Genomic DNA, 14711 nt, shown 5'->3' with positions numbered 1-14711 from the left:
CACACAGCACCAGTTTTTCGAGAAAAGAAAGTCTTGTCACCCTCATAGTCGTCGAAATCTTAACTGTGAAATTTCAGCCGGCCTCACAAACCGGAAACGCTGAGGTCCAGACCGGAACGGGGGTTTCGCTCCCCTTCTTCACTGCCTCCGCATGGGCGCATGCTTTTGGGAGAGACACAAAAGAAGGAAGGCTTTGACAAGGCGAAACGCGTTGTTATCCATTCTTGTTGAAAAATAGCCAGTTTCAGTTCCAAACGTCGCGCAGCTTAATCTTCTGTTTTGGACTGTGTGAGTTTAGTTTCGTTGTTACGTCTGTTCTCCCATGTAGATTCCTTTTCATCTTCGTCATCAAGCACGAAGCGAATGAGCCCTGAGGCGTTTGCGTGGTGGTGAGGCCCGGGGACTGCAGGAACAGGCAATTTATTTCTGAAAAGGAGAGTCTTTTCGGACGATCTGTTTTCTTTTCACAAGCTCACACTCCTGCATGCACAGATGGAACAAAGCAGTTCCCTTTGAACGAGAAATCGGTTTCTTCTCGCTGCTCGACACAAGCAGACCAAACAAAGAACACGGAAAAACAATGACAAAGTACGACCGAGAGCGGCACCCCGCCGTCGCCACCCACTTGTTGAAAATGAAAAGCTCGCGTGAGAGAACAAGAAGAGACCAAAATGCTTTGCATGTTGGGTCGTGAAAAACACAAAACGCGCACAGATCCGGCGAGAGGAACGCTGCGGCCTCTCACGACGGCGGCCAGCGCGCTCAGGGTCAAAGCCGGTGGCCATGTCGATCCCCTTGAAGTCAACACAACAGATCGACTTCGAAAAGCTCTACCGAAAACACTGGAGAAAACTCGGACTCTTTTCTGTGGAAAACGATGTGTACCCAGGATCCTAGCGGATTCGGTTAACATAGGTACGGGGACAGTTCTTCTTGGAGAAACTTGGAAAAAAGGGAGCATACAGAATACTTCGCATTCATAGAACAACACCACAGGGAACCAGTGCCCCGCGCGGTACCGCTGGCGATTAACACCCATTCCACCTTTTAACTTTTGAAAAAGACAGCCAACTTCGCGTTTAAGAATCATGCTCAATTGCACCAATGTGTGATGGCACCTCTACCGATTCATGTGCGAGCGCTGACGGCTCTGCAGCTCTCTGCGGCCATCTCTGTTAACCTTTCCGTGTCTCTGTATCTCCCCAGGAAACTCATATTTGCATCCTCCTTTCAGTCGTATTATCGCTTTCTCGCATTGCTTTTTCAGCCTCTCTATCCCTCTCCTATTTGGAGAGTCGTCGAGTGCATTTACCTCCACGTTCTTGTCGTTGAGTGTCGACCTTTCTTTATGCCTCGCTCTACCTCACTCTCCTTTCCTCGTTTTTCCAGCCTTCTGTGAGTCTCGCGTTTCTGCAGCTCCGCCGTTTTCTCGCTCTCTCGAATCAGCGGTGCAAGTGTCTTACATTTTCTGTGTTCTTTCGCTTTTGCTGTTTTTCTCTGGAAAGCTGCGTGTCAGTGGATGATGGTTGGCAGCGCGACTTTTACTCCAGACTCCGCCGCGAGTCTCTGGATCACATGCATGCATGTGGGGAATCTTTTTAGCCATCTAAGGAGGACATCGGTGAGAACTGCTTTGAAGCTTGCTCGACTGTCCCCAAGCACAGCACTGTAAATGAAGAGCCTCGGAGGCCAGGTCGTTTCCGCTGCTCTCGCGTGAGGCTCTCTCGAGGCCTTTGCTCGTTCAAAACGTTCTTCACTTTCCTCGCCTATCTCTCCCTCTCCTCCGCGCTCTCCTTTTTTCCTTGCCACTAAAGTTTCGCGTTCAATCCCTTCGTTCCAGTCTCCTTTCTTCCGAGGAAGAGAGCCTTCCGACTCAGAGACCCAGACGGCCCTCTGCGCTCCAGAAACGCCGGCGCGGTGGTGTCTCCCAAGCGACGCTCGTGTTCTTGTCCCCGCGACCGCTTGAGAAGGGGGTGTGGTTCCCTCGACGCGCATGCAAGGAAGGCGAAAGGCGAGGCTCCACCAGTTCTCCGGGTCACCGGTTTGCAAGGGAGAATTTCGAATGACTTCCTTCAAGGCGACTGCGACGTAGACGCGGCCGAAGAGAGCACAGTCCCGCCGGAGGGCCTCGAGAAGAGACACCTCGGATTGTCCGATTCGCCGATTCAAGTTCACTGCCACCGTCACTTCGTTGTAGCCGCCCTTGAAGCCTGTCCAGTCTAGCCAAGGCGTCACAGCCAACATCTGCTCGCCTGCGGGAGCAGGGATAAGAGAAGAAGAAGAGGAAGGGGGGAAAGAACACACACGGGCAGAAGAAGGAAGAGAAGACGAAGCCGTTGCGGAATTTGCAGAGGTATTTGCGTTTGCAGACGCGTCTTGGCCTCGGGCGGCTGGGCGACGGTTTGCTGAGTCTTTTTGAGCGAGCAACGTTTTCAGTTTTCGAGTGAAAGTAGCATCCAGCACGACCTGCCGCAGAGCGGGGCGGCCGAGGTGACTCTCGCGGGAGCCTTCGGAGATGGCGAGAGGGAGCAGAAAGGAGGAGGAGAACGAGGACTCCCAGATGGCCCGACAGAGACTCTCCGCCTCAGTGCTTGCACAGCCGACGGGAGTCTCGCGAGGACCAGCGGAGTCGAGAGTCGAGAGAGACAGGCGGCGCAGTGCTGCGGCCGAACTGCGGAGTGACTTCGATGTTCCAGACAGAGCGCTGGACTGGAGACTTAGGGAGCTTCGCGCCTCACTGACCTCTGGTAGCAGGTGAACGTCGGAGCCCTCAGGTGCGAAGCATAGGGATGAAGCGGCCTGGCCGATGTCATTTGCGGGGAGATATGTGAGTTCCAGAAGCGCCGAGAAGTTCGTCTTGATCCCTGAGAGGTGTGTCAAGACAGAGTCGCCGAAACGCGATAGAGTCTCACGAAGAAGACTTCAAAAACACAGAAACGAAGACCGAAGCACAGGCGATTAAACGCATCAAGACACTTTGGAAACAACTGTATGCAGAACCTCCGACACTCATCGCTTTTCCCTCCTCGCGTTCCTCTTCGTTCACTTTCACTTGCGCTCCAGCCTGTTCTCTTCCCCAGGTTGATACGACGCCGGTGGCCTATGTATCGTACGCGTCTTCGTCCTGTAGGTCGTCGTGTCTTTGTCGTTTCAACTTCCAGGACATCGGATGGCCCATTCTGCCACCGCGCCTCTCCTCTCGAGCTCCGACATCTTCCCCGAGAGTGTCGGTGCCCTCTGAGAACGCCTTCGAGTTTTCCGCCATCGCGCGCCCGCAACAGGTTCCACTCTCCGCGTCTCCGTCTCAGGCTGCCCTGATTGACGTTCCTCTCAGCGCGAAACTCTGAACCGTTTTTTTAGCTCCTCGTCTGTGTGCGCCTGCGACCGGACGGTAGTCTGCTGGAGCTCGCTCTGACGCCCGAGGTCCCTGTGCATGCTCACCGCTTGTCGAGAGGCCTCAATTCGCTCTGTTTGCTGGCGCGTTTCGCCTCTCGCGTTCCCCCCGCCCCCCGTCTCCCCAGAACTCACCTTGGTTGTGGACGGCGAGCGTCACGACAAAGCCCCCTGTGAGGACTCCAGCGACATCCGTTGTGTCTCCTGAGGCAGGCGGAAGGAGGAGAACGAGAGAGTTGAGACTCGAGATCGAGATGTCCGTTGTCGACTGAGAAGCCTGTTTTTTAGTAGCTGACTCCGCCGTTCGTCCTACTTGTCCTGTGTTTCGCACTCGGCCTGCCTGACCGATTTGTCCTGCATTGCGTCTCTCGCCTATCTCCTGTGTCGCGTCTGTGTCTCTGGAATTCCTTGCGTCGGCCTCGTCTCTCCAGGCGCTGTCGAGTCGGGAGTCTTGGCGGAACGGTTCTTCTGTATCGGAGACTGACGGCAGAGCGAAGGAGACGCGGAGAAGCGCGCCAGACGGACTGGGCGTTGACGAGGCCATGACGATGCCTGCGACGATTCCGGCGGCGACGGCGCACAAGAGGACTCCGACGGTGACGACGAAGCAAAGGAACCCCTGGAATTTCTCTTCTGAAAAAAACACAAAGAAACGGTGGCGCGTACAGGGGAATCCTCGACTCTTCGTGTCTCCATAAAGCAACGAAGAGACACAGAAGAGGACAGAGAGAAACGCTCGAGACAGCGAGGCTCGAGGCAAACCAAGCACCTGACGAGAGCAGAGACCCTGGACGCTCCGCAGCCAGGAAACGGCTGGGCGTGAGAAACGGTTTCCAAGTTGCGTCGAACTCCACTTGAGAGGGGAGACTCCAGAAGACGATGCTCCTGGACCTACTGAACCGCTTTCCCCCCGGCTTTCAGAGAGACACATTTAAAACCATAGAGAGACTCCAGATCCAGAACCGCCTCCACGTCGAGACTAAGCGAGTGAATCTGTTCTCTCCTCCGTTTCGTACCTGTCTGACGAAGAGCGCGTTTGACACCTCCGCTCCCCAGAGCGTCTGACGCCTCGTTATCAGCGTCTTCCACCTGCCAGGCCTCGAATTCTCCGCTTGCAACTGCCTCTGCAATTTCCCGGAGCCGAGAGCCTGTGCGTCGCTCCGAGACACTCGCCCCACTGAGGGTCCGGCCGCCGCAGGAGGGGACGCGTCGCCAGCAGGTCTCGAAGGGATGCATGCCCGGCGAGGTATGTCCTCGCTTCTCGAGGAGGCGGGAGAGGTCTTCTCGCAACTCTTCGCCGCAAGCCTGGCGCAAGCGCTCCAGCGCCGACGCCCACCCACTGGCCTGCCGGCCCCACAGAGGCGCGGAGCAGGAGGAGTCTCTCTCGCTTCCTCGCCGCTCACCCAGAGCGCAGAGGCCTCCGCAGGCCCCTTCGCGAGCGGAGACACGCCTGGACAGGCCTTGTCTCTCGGCCACAAACAAGCTGCAGCGGAGACCGCCCTCAGTGTCTCTCCGCCCAAGCGCAGGCGCCTCGCGCCGCGCGCCGACAGAAGTCCCTGAGGCCCGGCGCGAAGCAGCTAGCTGCAGCGACCGGAAACCGTCCTGGTGTAGGTACACCGCGTTGAGCGCAGCAGAGGGCGCAGAGGCCCGCCTCTGGAAGAGACGCGCGCCGGAGGGCGAGCGGGAAGGCCTGGGGACCTCGCTGCAACGGAGCGGACTCAGCCGCTCGTATCTGCGCGAGGCGTCGTGTCTTCTGGATAACCAAGCGACAAGCGGCTCGCCGGAAGACACCCGAGACAGGCGGTTCGTTCGCGCGGCGGCTCTGGCTCGCTGTGGAGAGACAGCAGGGGCAGGATGGACTTCTGGACGCTGGGGGGCTGTGGCGGAGACTCTCAGCCGGACTTTGTGGGGTCTTTCTCCACAGGAGGATTGGACGTCGCACCTCACGCGAGAGCGAGGAGCTAGCCGGGATGCTCCCGTGACGGTGGGAGGAGATGCAGAGACAGACAGAAAGGACGCGGGCGAGGAAGACGCAGAATGGGGACTGCACGTTGACGGAGACAGTCTCGGCCGATTCAAGCGCGAAGCGGCAGGAACCGAGAGCGTTGTGGGGTTCGAAGACCGGGAGAAAGGACTGCGGACTGGAGCGTTCTGCGAGCAGACATCCGCCAGGTGGCTCGGCCGGCGATCGCGAAGTGGACGTACGGCCGAGGCTCCGCACTGCGTAGAGCGCGCCGCTAGATCGGGCGGGAGGTGAGGAGCGGCTGCATACAGTCGGAAGGTCGGGATTTCGTCGATGGCTTTGACGCGACCTTCGTCTTTCCGTCCAACGGCGGGCGGCCTGTCTTGAACAAGCAGGGGCGCGCTGCGATCAGAGGAACAAGGCGATAGAGGTGAGCTCCCCGACGCACAGAGAGCCTCGGGACTCGAGAGAGCCGAGGTCGGGGAGGTGAAGGGGGAAGCCTCGTTCTTCTCGTCTTGCATTTTCTTGCTTGCAAGCACCCTGGGGACAGAGCGCCTCTCCGCTGGGGTCTTCCACAGAAGCGGCCAGGCAGGGAAACGAAAGGAGCTTCGCTTCGATCGGCATTCTCGTGGAGAAGCTCTGAAGACTCGAGTGGAGGAGAGGAGGCGAAGACGCCCCGCGGACTCTGCGTCTGTGTCGCGTCGCCGGTGAGGTGTACGTCCAGCCGGAGCATGTGGCGGTCGAGGCGCGGGCACCTGTGCAGGGAGGTGCCGAGGCGCCGACGGCGCGCATGCCTTTTTCGGACTCGTTCTCTCGCTTTTTGTCGCTCGTCTTTGCTCCCCTCCGGCGCGGACAGAACTTGGCAGGGGGCCAGCGTCTGTCTTGCGGGGCTTACGAACGACAGAGGCCGAGGAAGCGGCGCTTGAGAGCCGCGCAGTTGGAGCGCTTTGCGTGAGAGGAGGCGGCAGCGCGGCAGGGGGAGGAGGCGGAGGCGAAGGCAAGCCAGAAGGCGCAGATGGAGAGGCGACAGACGCCGAGGAGGAAGCAGGTGACCAAGCAGAAGAAGCGGGCGTCGAGAGAAGAGAAGAGCAAGAGATGACAGGGGGGGCTTCTTTCGGACGACTCGGACGAGTTGGGGAGACGCATGGTGCGGATGCAGACGTTTCTCCACACACATAAGCTCCCCGCGGTCGATGGCTTGTGATGCAAGAAGCAGAGGCCGCGGAAAGATGCTCTTCACCAAGAGCCGCTGACGCTTGCGCCTGCTTCGCACGCGAACAGAAAGCGAGGACAAAGGAGGGAGAGGAGAAAGAGGAAGAAGTCGGGGAAGAGAAGGGATGGCGAGAAGAGGCAAGATCGTGGGGCGAGGAAGCAGAAGGGTGAGGACTGTGGAGAGAGGACAGGTGGAAAGAAGAGGAAGGGAGAAAAGAAGAAGGGGACAATGTCGGGAGTTTGCGTTCAGTTACAGCTACAACGACTTGGTGGCCGTTTGCGGTGGAGCGGCAAGAGGAAAAGGGACCCGGACATGTCGGTTGATTGTCCAAGCGCCGCTTCGGAGACGCGCTGGCACTTCTGCGTCTGGCGCCTGGAGGAGACCTTGGAGAGCCGCGAGAGAGCTCGCAGGACCGCGGGGCGACTTTAGCCTCCATGGAGTGGATGCGGAGACCGGAGTGAAGCAACTGCAGAACGCAAGAGGGCCGCTTCGCTGTGGGGACAGCGCCTTCGGTCCCGACCTTGAGTAGCGTGGAAATAGAGAGTTGAAGGTGCACTGGAGGTTAGACTGCATTTCGCGGAGCCATCGTGGAAGTGGTTTCTGACGAAACTGGCCGAGCAGTCAAGAGAACGGAGATCGACGAGAACATCGCTGAGGAGGTAGCGAGTTTCTGCTGAGGTTACGAAGCCAATGCACCAGCGCTTCAGCGTGGAGCATGCTCTGCGCTCTTCAAGGTCACGGCTTTCTCTTTGTTCTTACCTCAACAAACACGCACCAGCATGTTACGCCCCACCTGGAGTCCGTCCATCGTACACTGGCACTGTGATGGCCGCAGAGAGAAACAACGCGCGCAAGAGGCGGCGCCGGCAGGGCGAGAAAGTATGAGAAACGGAGAAGTGAAGCAGGGAGCTGTCAATCATTCCGACATGTTGAGGTTAAGCAGTTTATAGAGGTGACGAGACTCTCTTCTCGAGGCCAGCGAAGCCGGAGGAACAGTGGGGGGGGGGAAGGGGGGGAAGGGGCACCAACTGGCGAAGGGAAATCTCGGGGAAGCAGCAGAACGAGAGAAGGATACAAGGCCTACAAAAGGATGTAGAAACGCCTGCATGGCACAGCACAGTTCAAGAGTTGTTTCCTCGCGGTCTTGCTGTGAAAAACGCAAGGCGTTCCAGGAGACAGCTCGACACCAAAAAAGTCTGCGCGATGTCTCTGTCAGAGCGCGCAGTCACCGACGACTTAGAAAAGGAAAACTCGGGGGCAGCAACAGCAGAAAAGATGCCAGAAGGAGTCCATTGTCCGTTGTCTAGCGCAGCGAGTTCTTCTCGAGGACCCAGAAAAACGGAAGACAGGGCCAAAGAGCTGGGCGTCCAGGGAGTGGAAAGCCAAATAGCGCTGTCGCCTAAAAGCCTCCAAAAGCAGAGAGCATGCAGAAGCGAATAAAAAGCTCGGATGTGCGCCGAAGTTGATCATCAGTTGTCTCGCCGCACCTCGGGCCTCCTCGAGAGCAAGGGGCGCGGGAACTCGCGGGAGCGCTTCCCCAGTGGCGAAGCGGGAGACACCTTGCAAGCCAGGAGGAAACGAAGCACAGAAGAGGGGATGCCAGGCGCGAATCGTCAACCTCGTTGTTTATCTAGAAGATGCCTTTTGTAACGACTCTCGTTCTCACCACACATTCCCTTGGAAAGCCGTATAGTTGCTTGCGTCTGTATCGACAGCTCTCTACCGCGGCGTCGTCCGAGCGCTGGCGTCCGCCGCAGGCACTGACCAGCCCCGGAAGAGCATACTTGGGCGAAGAGAAACGGGGAAAAGGGTCCTCTCAAACCACAGAATGTAGCGAACAATTTGCAGCGGTTTTCAGTTGGAAAACAGCGATGATGGCGGTCAAATCGAGGCCGAAACCTCCCAGAAAAGGTTCGCCTGCAGAACCCCCGAGAGTGCCTCACCGTCCCGATTTCGGGTGTACGTACACCCGGAGGAAGTCGTGACGAGGCACGGGAGTTCCTCGAAAGGAGTTGCAGGAACTTTTTCTTTCCTTTTGCCGCTCAGACTCTGCGGAGGCGTTCTCTGTTTCGTTTCCTTTGCTCTCTCGCCGCCTCCGTCCGTTGTCTCTCGTGAGGCTCAGAAGAGACGGAGACAGCGCTGCTTGCAACAGCAGCGCGCTGGGGGTTGGACGCGACGAGACACACCGCGCTGCTGTCAGAAGACAAGGAAGCGCAAGTGGTTCTCTCTCGTTTCCGGTTTCTTCTTTTCTTATTTCTCTTGTTCCTTTCCTCGTTCTGTATCGGGGAAACGCCTGAAACCATTTCTGGAACCCTCGGTTCCCTCCCCGTTTCACACGCACTGGCTCTTCTTCGAGCGAGGGCCGTTTCAAGCACTCGCATGCGCCCGCGTCTTCCAGGCTCAGCTGGACTTTTCCCCCGTTTTCTCGTTTTCCCTTTGTCTGTGCAAGTTTCTTTCTCTCTTGACTGCGCAGTCTTCCAGTCCGTTCCACATTTTTTCGTTGTCGCGCGAAAAGAGGCGGGGTGTCGCAGCGTCTCTCCCTCCCTCTGCCAGGCAGCTGAGAGCGCCGCGAGGGTCGAAGGCCTCGCCAGGATGCTTAGATTTTGGAGGACTCGCTGTTCGTCATCCTGGTCGAGCACCTGCCAAAGTGGCGGACGACGCGCGTCAACTTGCGTTCTTAATAGAACAGGCGTCTTAAGCCTGAAGTGAGAGAGGCCTGTGGCTCTTCCGGCTGGACTCGCGAGCTCGCACCCATGCTTCTCCACTGACGGGAATGAGAAAGTTTCTTGAACTTGCTCTTTTCTCCCCGGCTGTATGTCTGTAGACCTTTCCTCCGCTCCCAGACGCTTGCCATCTCCTCAGTGTTTCTTTACTAGCCTGTCGACCTCCGGAGATTCTGTACGCGCCAGCATCAGCCAAGCGGCTCTCTGAGAGGCGCCTTTGTGCGAGTTTGCGGACTTTCGCAGTCCCCTTTTCCAGGTTACTTCCACTTTGTTCTCTCTGCTCAGAGACGCCTCCTTCAGACCTGCAACGTACAGAGAGGCCTTCGCCTCTGCACCTTTCTTGACACCTAACCGTGTGGCGATCCCTCTGAAAATGGAGACAACACAGGGAGAAACGCTTCAGGCAACAGACGCTTCTCTCACGGCAGCCGAAGGAAGGAGACGCCAGCCAGCTCCTCCGGACGACTGTCAGGTTCCGTCTTGCAGAGAAATTGCGCAAAACATCCTCGAGAAAGTCCGCAAAGGCGTCCTCGCTCTCCGCGAACTTGGAGAGCAACGCGCTTTTGCACACTCTTCTTCTTTCTCTTCTTCTTCTGACTCTTCTTCTTCTGCATCCGACTTGCGTTCTCGTGCTTCCTGCGGCTCTGCGCCTCCTGCTCCTTCTTCTGACTCTTCTTCTCTTTCGTCCCTGTTCCGTCGCGCTCCCAGTTCTTTCTGCGCGTCTTCGGGAGCGACCTGCAGGGCCGCTGAAGGGGGTCTGCGAGCTGCATGCACAGGAGGCGGAAGTGAAGATGAAGAAAGACATGGAGACGGACCGGAGGGCGGCTGTTCGAAGGCGAGCGAAGAGGGAGAGTATCCAGGCTCGTCTGAAGAAGGATTGGCGGAGGAAGAGAGAGTATGGCATGCATTTCTCGAGAGAGCGAGAGCTCCTCCCCAGCTGGTAGCGGTGGCTGTCGGAACGGAGGACGCAGGCGCCGCATTTCTTCGGTCGCAGAAGAGAGCTGCAGCGGCTTCTGGCGTCTGCCTGTCTCTGCTCGAGTTCGGTGGTCAGTTGAGCTTACCTTCCACTCACTACGCTGCCCACATAAAGGTTCTTTTCTTCTAGTTGGTCGAATGCACTTTTTCGAGAGAAAACCTGAGTCCCAATTCCCTTGCATCTGCTCTGCATCTTACGTCTTTGACTTCCCCGTTTCCACCTTCTGCCCGCGCTCTCTTCCTCTCGTCCTCTCTGGGGCCGACGGTCTCTCCTCGCACTCTCTACCGTTTGCTTCGCTTGATTGCCCATAAATCCGTCCGATTCTCTCGAACTTGCGCTTTTTGTCGAGTCCTCAAAGTGTTCTCGGCTTTCGCGCTTACGGCCGACCTCTCCGCCATGGCGGAGGTTCTTGCATCTGTCGCGCGCTCTGGTTTCTCTGATTTCTTCTCGCCCCTGGAGTTTTCCTTCTTGCATGTGCTCAGGTTCTGTGTCTCTCGGTGAGTTGAGAGAGCAGCTCCGGTGTCTAGACGCCTCTCCTGAAGTCGACGGTGTTATTCTACTGTCTCCCGTCGGCCGAACCTCCCGGGTGGCGTCGCCCTCGACTTCGGTGTCGTCTCCCGCTCTCTCGTCGAAAGCGGTTTCTTGTCCATCTTCGTCCTCTCTATCCTCCTCGTCCTCTTCTTCCCCGTCTTCCTCGTCCTCTTCTTCCCCGTCTTCCTCGTCGTTTTCTTCGCCTCCATCCCCGTCTTTGCCGTACCCTTCATCTGCTTCTTTTGTTTCTTCACCTTTGCACGGTCCTCGGTCGTGTGAACGTCGCGATGAAGAGTCCGGAGTCGAAGATCCGCAGACCGGCTTCTCTCAAACGCTGCTTGCGCCCTGCCCGCAGAAAGATATCGACTGCATGCACCCTGAGAATTACGGCGCGATGGCCATGTTCAGAACGAAGAGAGCACACGACAGCGGCGAGCAACGCCCTGAGACGGCACCTGCTGGCGAGGGAGACTCTCGCGAGACAGCGTCTCGCTTAGCTAGCGCAGGCAGTTTCTCTTTTTCTTCTTCACCATGCGGCGACAGACACAGCGGTGCAGGAGGAGGAGAAGCCAAGAGAGCCGCAGGAGCAGAAGCAACCGATTCAGGAGACAGAGATGCAAGAAAGACAGACAAAGGGGAGGCCAATGAAGACAGAGAACAAGGAGAAGACAGAGAACAAGGAGAAGACAGAGAACAAGGAGAAGGAAGAGAAGGTGCAAGGAGGAAGAAAGACAACGAAGATGGAGAAGAAAGGAAGAATGGGTGTCTGTTGCCTGAGATCGGAGCCGAGTCGGGCAGTGGAAGAAAGAGGAGAAGACTGGAGGCCGTGCAGACAGAGTCGGAGAGAGGAACGAGAAGGCGAAAGTCACTGCGTGAAGAGAGGAGAGAGATGAAGAGACACCTTCGACGAATTCTAAGAGATCTCGAAGATGAGACCGCAGGTCGACTCCTTCCTTTCCCCGCGCCATGTGTGGCTCTAGCCGTACTGGACATTTTGAAAGCGTGAGGAGAAGAGTTAGGAGAAGTCGCACAGGAAGAAAGCAAGAACCACCAAGTCTGGTGCATTAAGCGAAGCGGTAGAATCTATACACATATATGCATATTTTATATTCATGTATATACAAATATATATATATATATATATATCTGTGCGTAGATGTTCTCCTGCTTCAGAAAGCGAGGAGGGCCGAAAGCTCGAGGGAGTCCGGAGATGAACACACTGAAGAGAGAGAAAAAGGGAACTCACAGGGCTGTCTGTCTTCACGAGAGGAAGTGTGATTTTCTATCGAGGTACTTCACTCTTTTGCTCCCATTTGCCTGGATTTTTCTTTTCTCTAGATGGGACATGTCGCTGGCAGGGGCGGCTGTGGCGGTGGTGGGAGCGAGCCCCCGCGTCGGCCAGGCGATTGCGCTTCTTCTGCTGCAGCGTCAAGCGACGGTCTGTCTTTGTCACAGCCGCACAAGAGATCTGAAGGGAATCTTACTGCGGTCAGACGTCATCATCGCCGCCGCAGGTGAGACGCAAAAGAGAGGAGAGAGAAGAGATGAGGAAGAGGAAGAGAAGACACCAAGAATAGAGAGGAGGGGAGAGAGAACGAGAGCGAAGACGACAGACTGAGAGAAAGAGAGAGAGAGGGAAGGGGAGAGAGAGAGAGGGAAGAGGAGAGAGAAAGTGGTAGGGTACGATGGAGAGAGGAAGAGAGTTTGTGTCATTATAAATTCCATAAAGTCCCTAGAAGAATGAAGCAGCAAAGAAGCCGCTTAGACAGTTTCTGCATTCAAAAGATGAGAAATCGGCGGTTTTTCTTGTTGAAAGTGACACTCGATGTTCTGTGCCTCTGTGCAGGCTCCCCGCACCTGATTTCCAGCGACATGGTCCGGCCGAATGCCGCGGTAATCGACGTCGGTGTGAATGTGCTGGAGAGCTCCATCGAAAAGAAACCGGTCTTCGTTTCGGAGCAAGACACTGGTGAACGCTTCAGGCAAGATGCAGGGAGCTTGCAAGTTAGAGAAGGCTCGCGCGTAGCGGGAGAAGACATGGGGGAGACGAGACCTCGAGCGGAGTGTCGAGAGCGAGGCAGCGTTGCGCGAGAAGAGAAGCGAGGCCCAGAAGAAGGAAAAAAGGCCGGATTCACGAAGGAGATGGAGAGAGAGCGAGTTGGAAATGAAAAGTCGACGCAGAAGAGAGGTGACCCGAGAGAGAGACAAGACTTGGAGAAGGAACAGAGAACGACCAGTTTAGGCGGAAAACCACAGTTCGGGCCGCGCGCCATAGTAGTGGGAGATGTGGACTTGGACGTGAACAGAAAAACCAAATTCATCACACCTGTCCCCCAAGGCGTCGGACTGGTGACGAGCGCCGTGCTCATGCGCCAGGTCCTCAAAGCAAAGCTTCTGCAGCTTCTTCGCAGCTTGCAAAAAAATGAAAAAAGTGAAAAAAATGGGGATAATTAAATGGAAAAACGAAAAAACGGAGAGAAACTTTGGGGCACAAAACGAGCCAAGCACAAGCCACAAACACTCGCGCGCTGCGAGGACGCAAAGACGGATGCATCTCTGCTTCAGTGCATACGTGCATATACATTTTTAGTATATTTATTCGTGAATATCTATATATACTATTTATGAAGACATATACGTATATGAAATATCTGTTTCTCCGCATGAATATATGTGTATATATGGAAATCAAAATATAAGTGAAAATATATGGAAATGGATGCATGTACATGTGTATAGTTCTGTACACGTGGATGTCCTTGTGAGTATACATATGTTCCCTTGGAGAGAATTGACATGAATATAGAAACTGTGTCTGAGTTTGAAATGTGTATGGCATGTTTGTGGCCTTGATTCTTGCTGGTGTAGCCGCTTCTGCAGAAGATTGTCAGGTTTTCTCTCTCGGCGTATTGTGTTCAGAAAAAGAGTGCTTCAGCCTCCTTTCGAATGCGCAGCCAGCCTTGGTCACTCCCGTTTCTCGCATCGCTGCACAAGGACTCGAGTGTCCTCGTATTTTCGTTGAGTTTTAAAAACTGAATTTCCGCAGTTGAACGGAGAGCTCTCAGATGCGCAGCTGCTCTCTTGGAACTCACCACACTTGTGCACAACGTCCGCCCAAGCTCCCCCTACGTATCCTAACACAAATGTATACATACATATACACTCATATATATATATATATATATATATATATATATATGTATGTATGTAAATATGTAAATCTATATAGGTATATCTATGTAAATATATATATATATATATATATATTTATATTTACACCCATGTTGGTATGTGTAGTCGTACATGTACAAGTGTAAGTCTTCACAGATCGTCTGATAACTACGTTCTCGGTATTTATGTTTAGAGGTGCAGGTGCCTGCACACTTGATCCCCTTGCTTGTCTTAGAAAATGCACAGCAGCAAAGCCGTCATATGCTGCAAAGATTTCGACTGCGAGAAGATCAGACATGACCGACTCTAAAAACGACAAGAAGCTCCACGCTCAACAAAACTGCTCCCTTTTATCCATATATATATATATATATATATATATATATGCAGATATGTCATTATATACGTAAATGTATACAGATGCATAATTATAAATGTGTATGCAGATATAAAGAAAAATGTATGTGTATCTAATATGACACCAAAGAGGGAGAAGAGAGAAACTCGAGTAGCTACACGACAATGCATGCATGGGATATGTATATAGGTAAATAGATGCGTATATGTATATGTAGAACGAAGGGAGAGAGCGAGAAGACGAAGAGAGAAACGGCAGAGGAAAGAAGAGAATTCGTAGAATTCGGATGTTTCACCAGTCGGGAGAAATACAGCAAAGTAGTTCGCTAGTTTTGTCCGCAGCATTGAGAAAAGTAAAAATCGTGACACACCGTTGGAGTCTCC

The 14711-nt window shown here is 54.9% G+C and overlaps 2 protein-coding genes across 2 annotated transcripts; one reads left to right on the top strand and one right to left on the bottom strand.

The window, feature by feature from the left end:
• Window positions 1-1512: 1512 nt before the first annotated feature.
• TGME49_257610 (hypothetical protein) lies at window positions 1513-7005 on the bottom strand (the record flags this gene model as incomplete). Its single annotated transcript, XM_018781143.1, has 3 exons — window positions 1513-2864; window positions 3529-4026; window positions 4410-7005. 3 exons carry the CDS (start codon window positions 7003-7005, stop codon window positions 1513-1515), a joined length of 4446 nt encoding a protein of 1481 aa, XP_018636978.1.
• A 2660-nt stretch (window positions 7006-9665) lies between these two features.
• Window positions 9666-13843, top strand: TGME49_257625 (tetrahydrofolate dehydrogenase/cyclohydrolase, NAD(P)-binding domain-containing protein; the record flags this gene model as incomplete). Its single annotated transcript, XM_018781144.1, has 4 exons — window positions 9666-10338; window positions 10751-11801; window positions 12138-12313; window positions 12646-13843. The coding sequence occupies 4 exons, from the start codon at window positions 9666-9668 to the stop codon at window positions 13251-13253; spliced, it is 2508 nt and encodes an 835-aa protein (XP_018636979.1). The 3' UTR covers window positions 13254-13843.
• Window positions 13844-14711: the final 868 nt, after the last annotated feature.

This window comes from Toxoplasma gondii, chromosome VIIb (genome assembly GCF_000006565.2).
Source record: "Toxoplasma gondii ME49 chromosome VIIb, whole genome shotgun sequence".
Classification (NCBI taxonomy): Eukaryota; Apicomplexa; class Conoidasida; order Eucoccidiorida; family Sarcocystidae; genus Toxoplasma; species Toxoplasma gondii.
The sequence above is the reverse complement of the archived record's forward strand: the minus strand, read 5'-3'. Positions and strand labels throughout refer to the sequence as shown.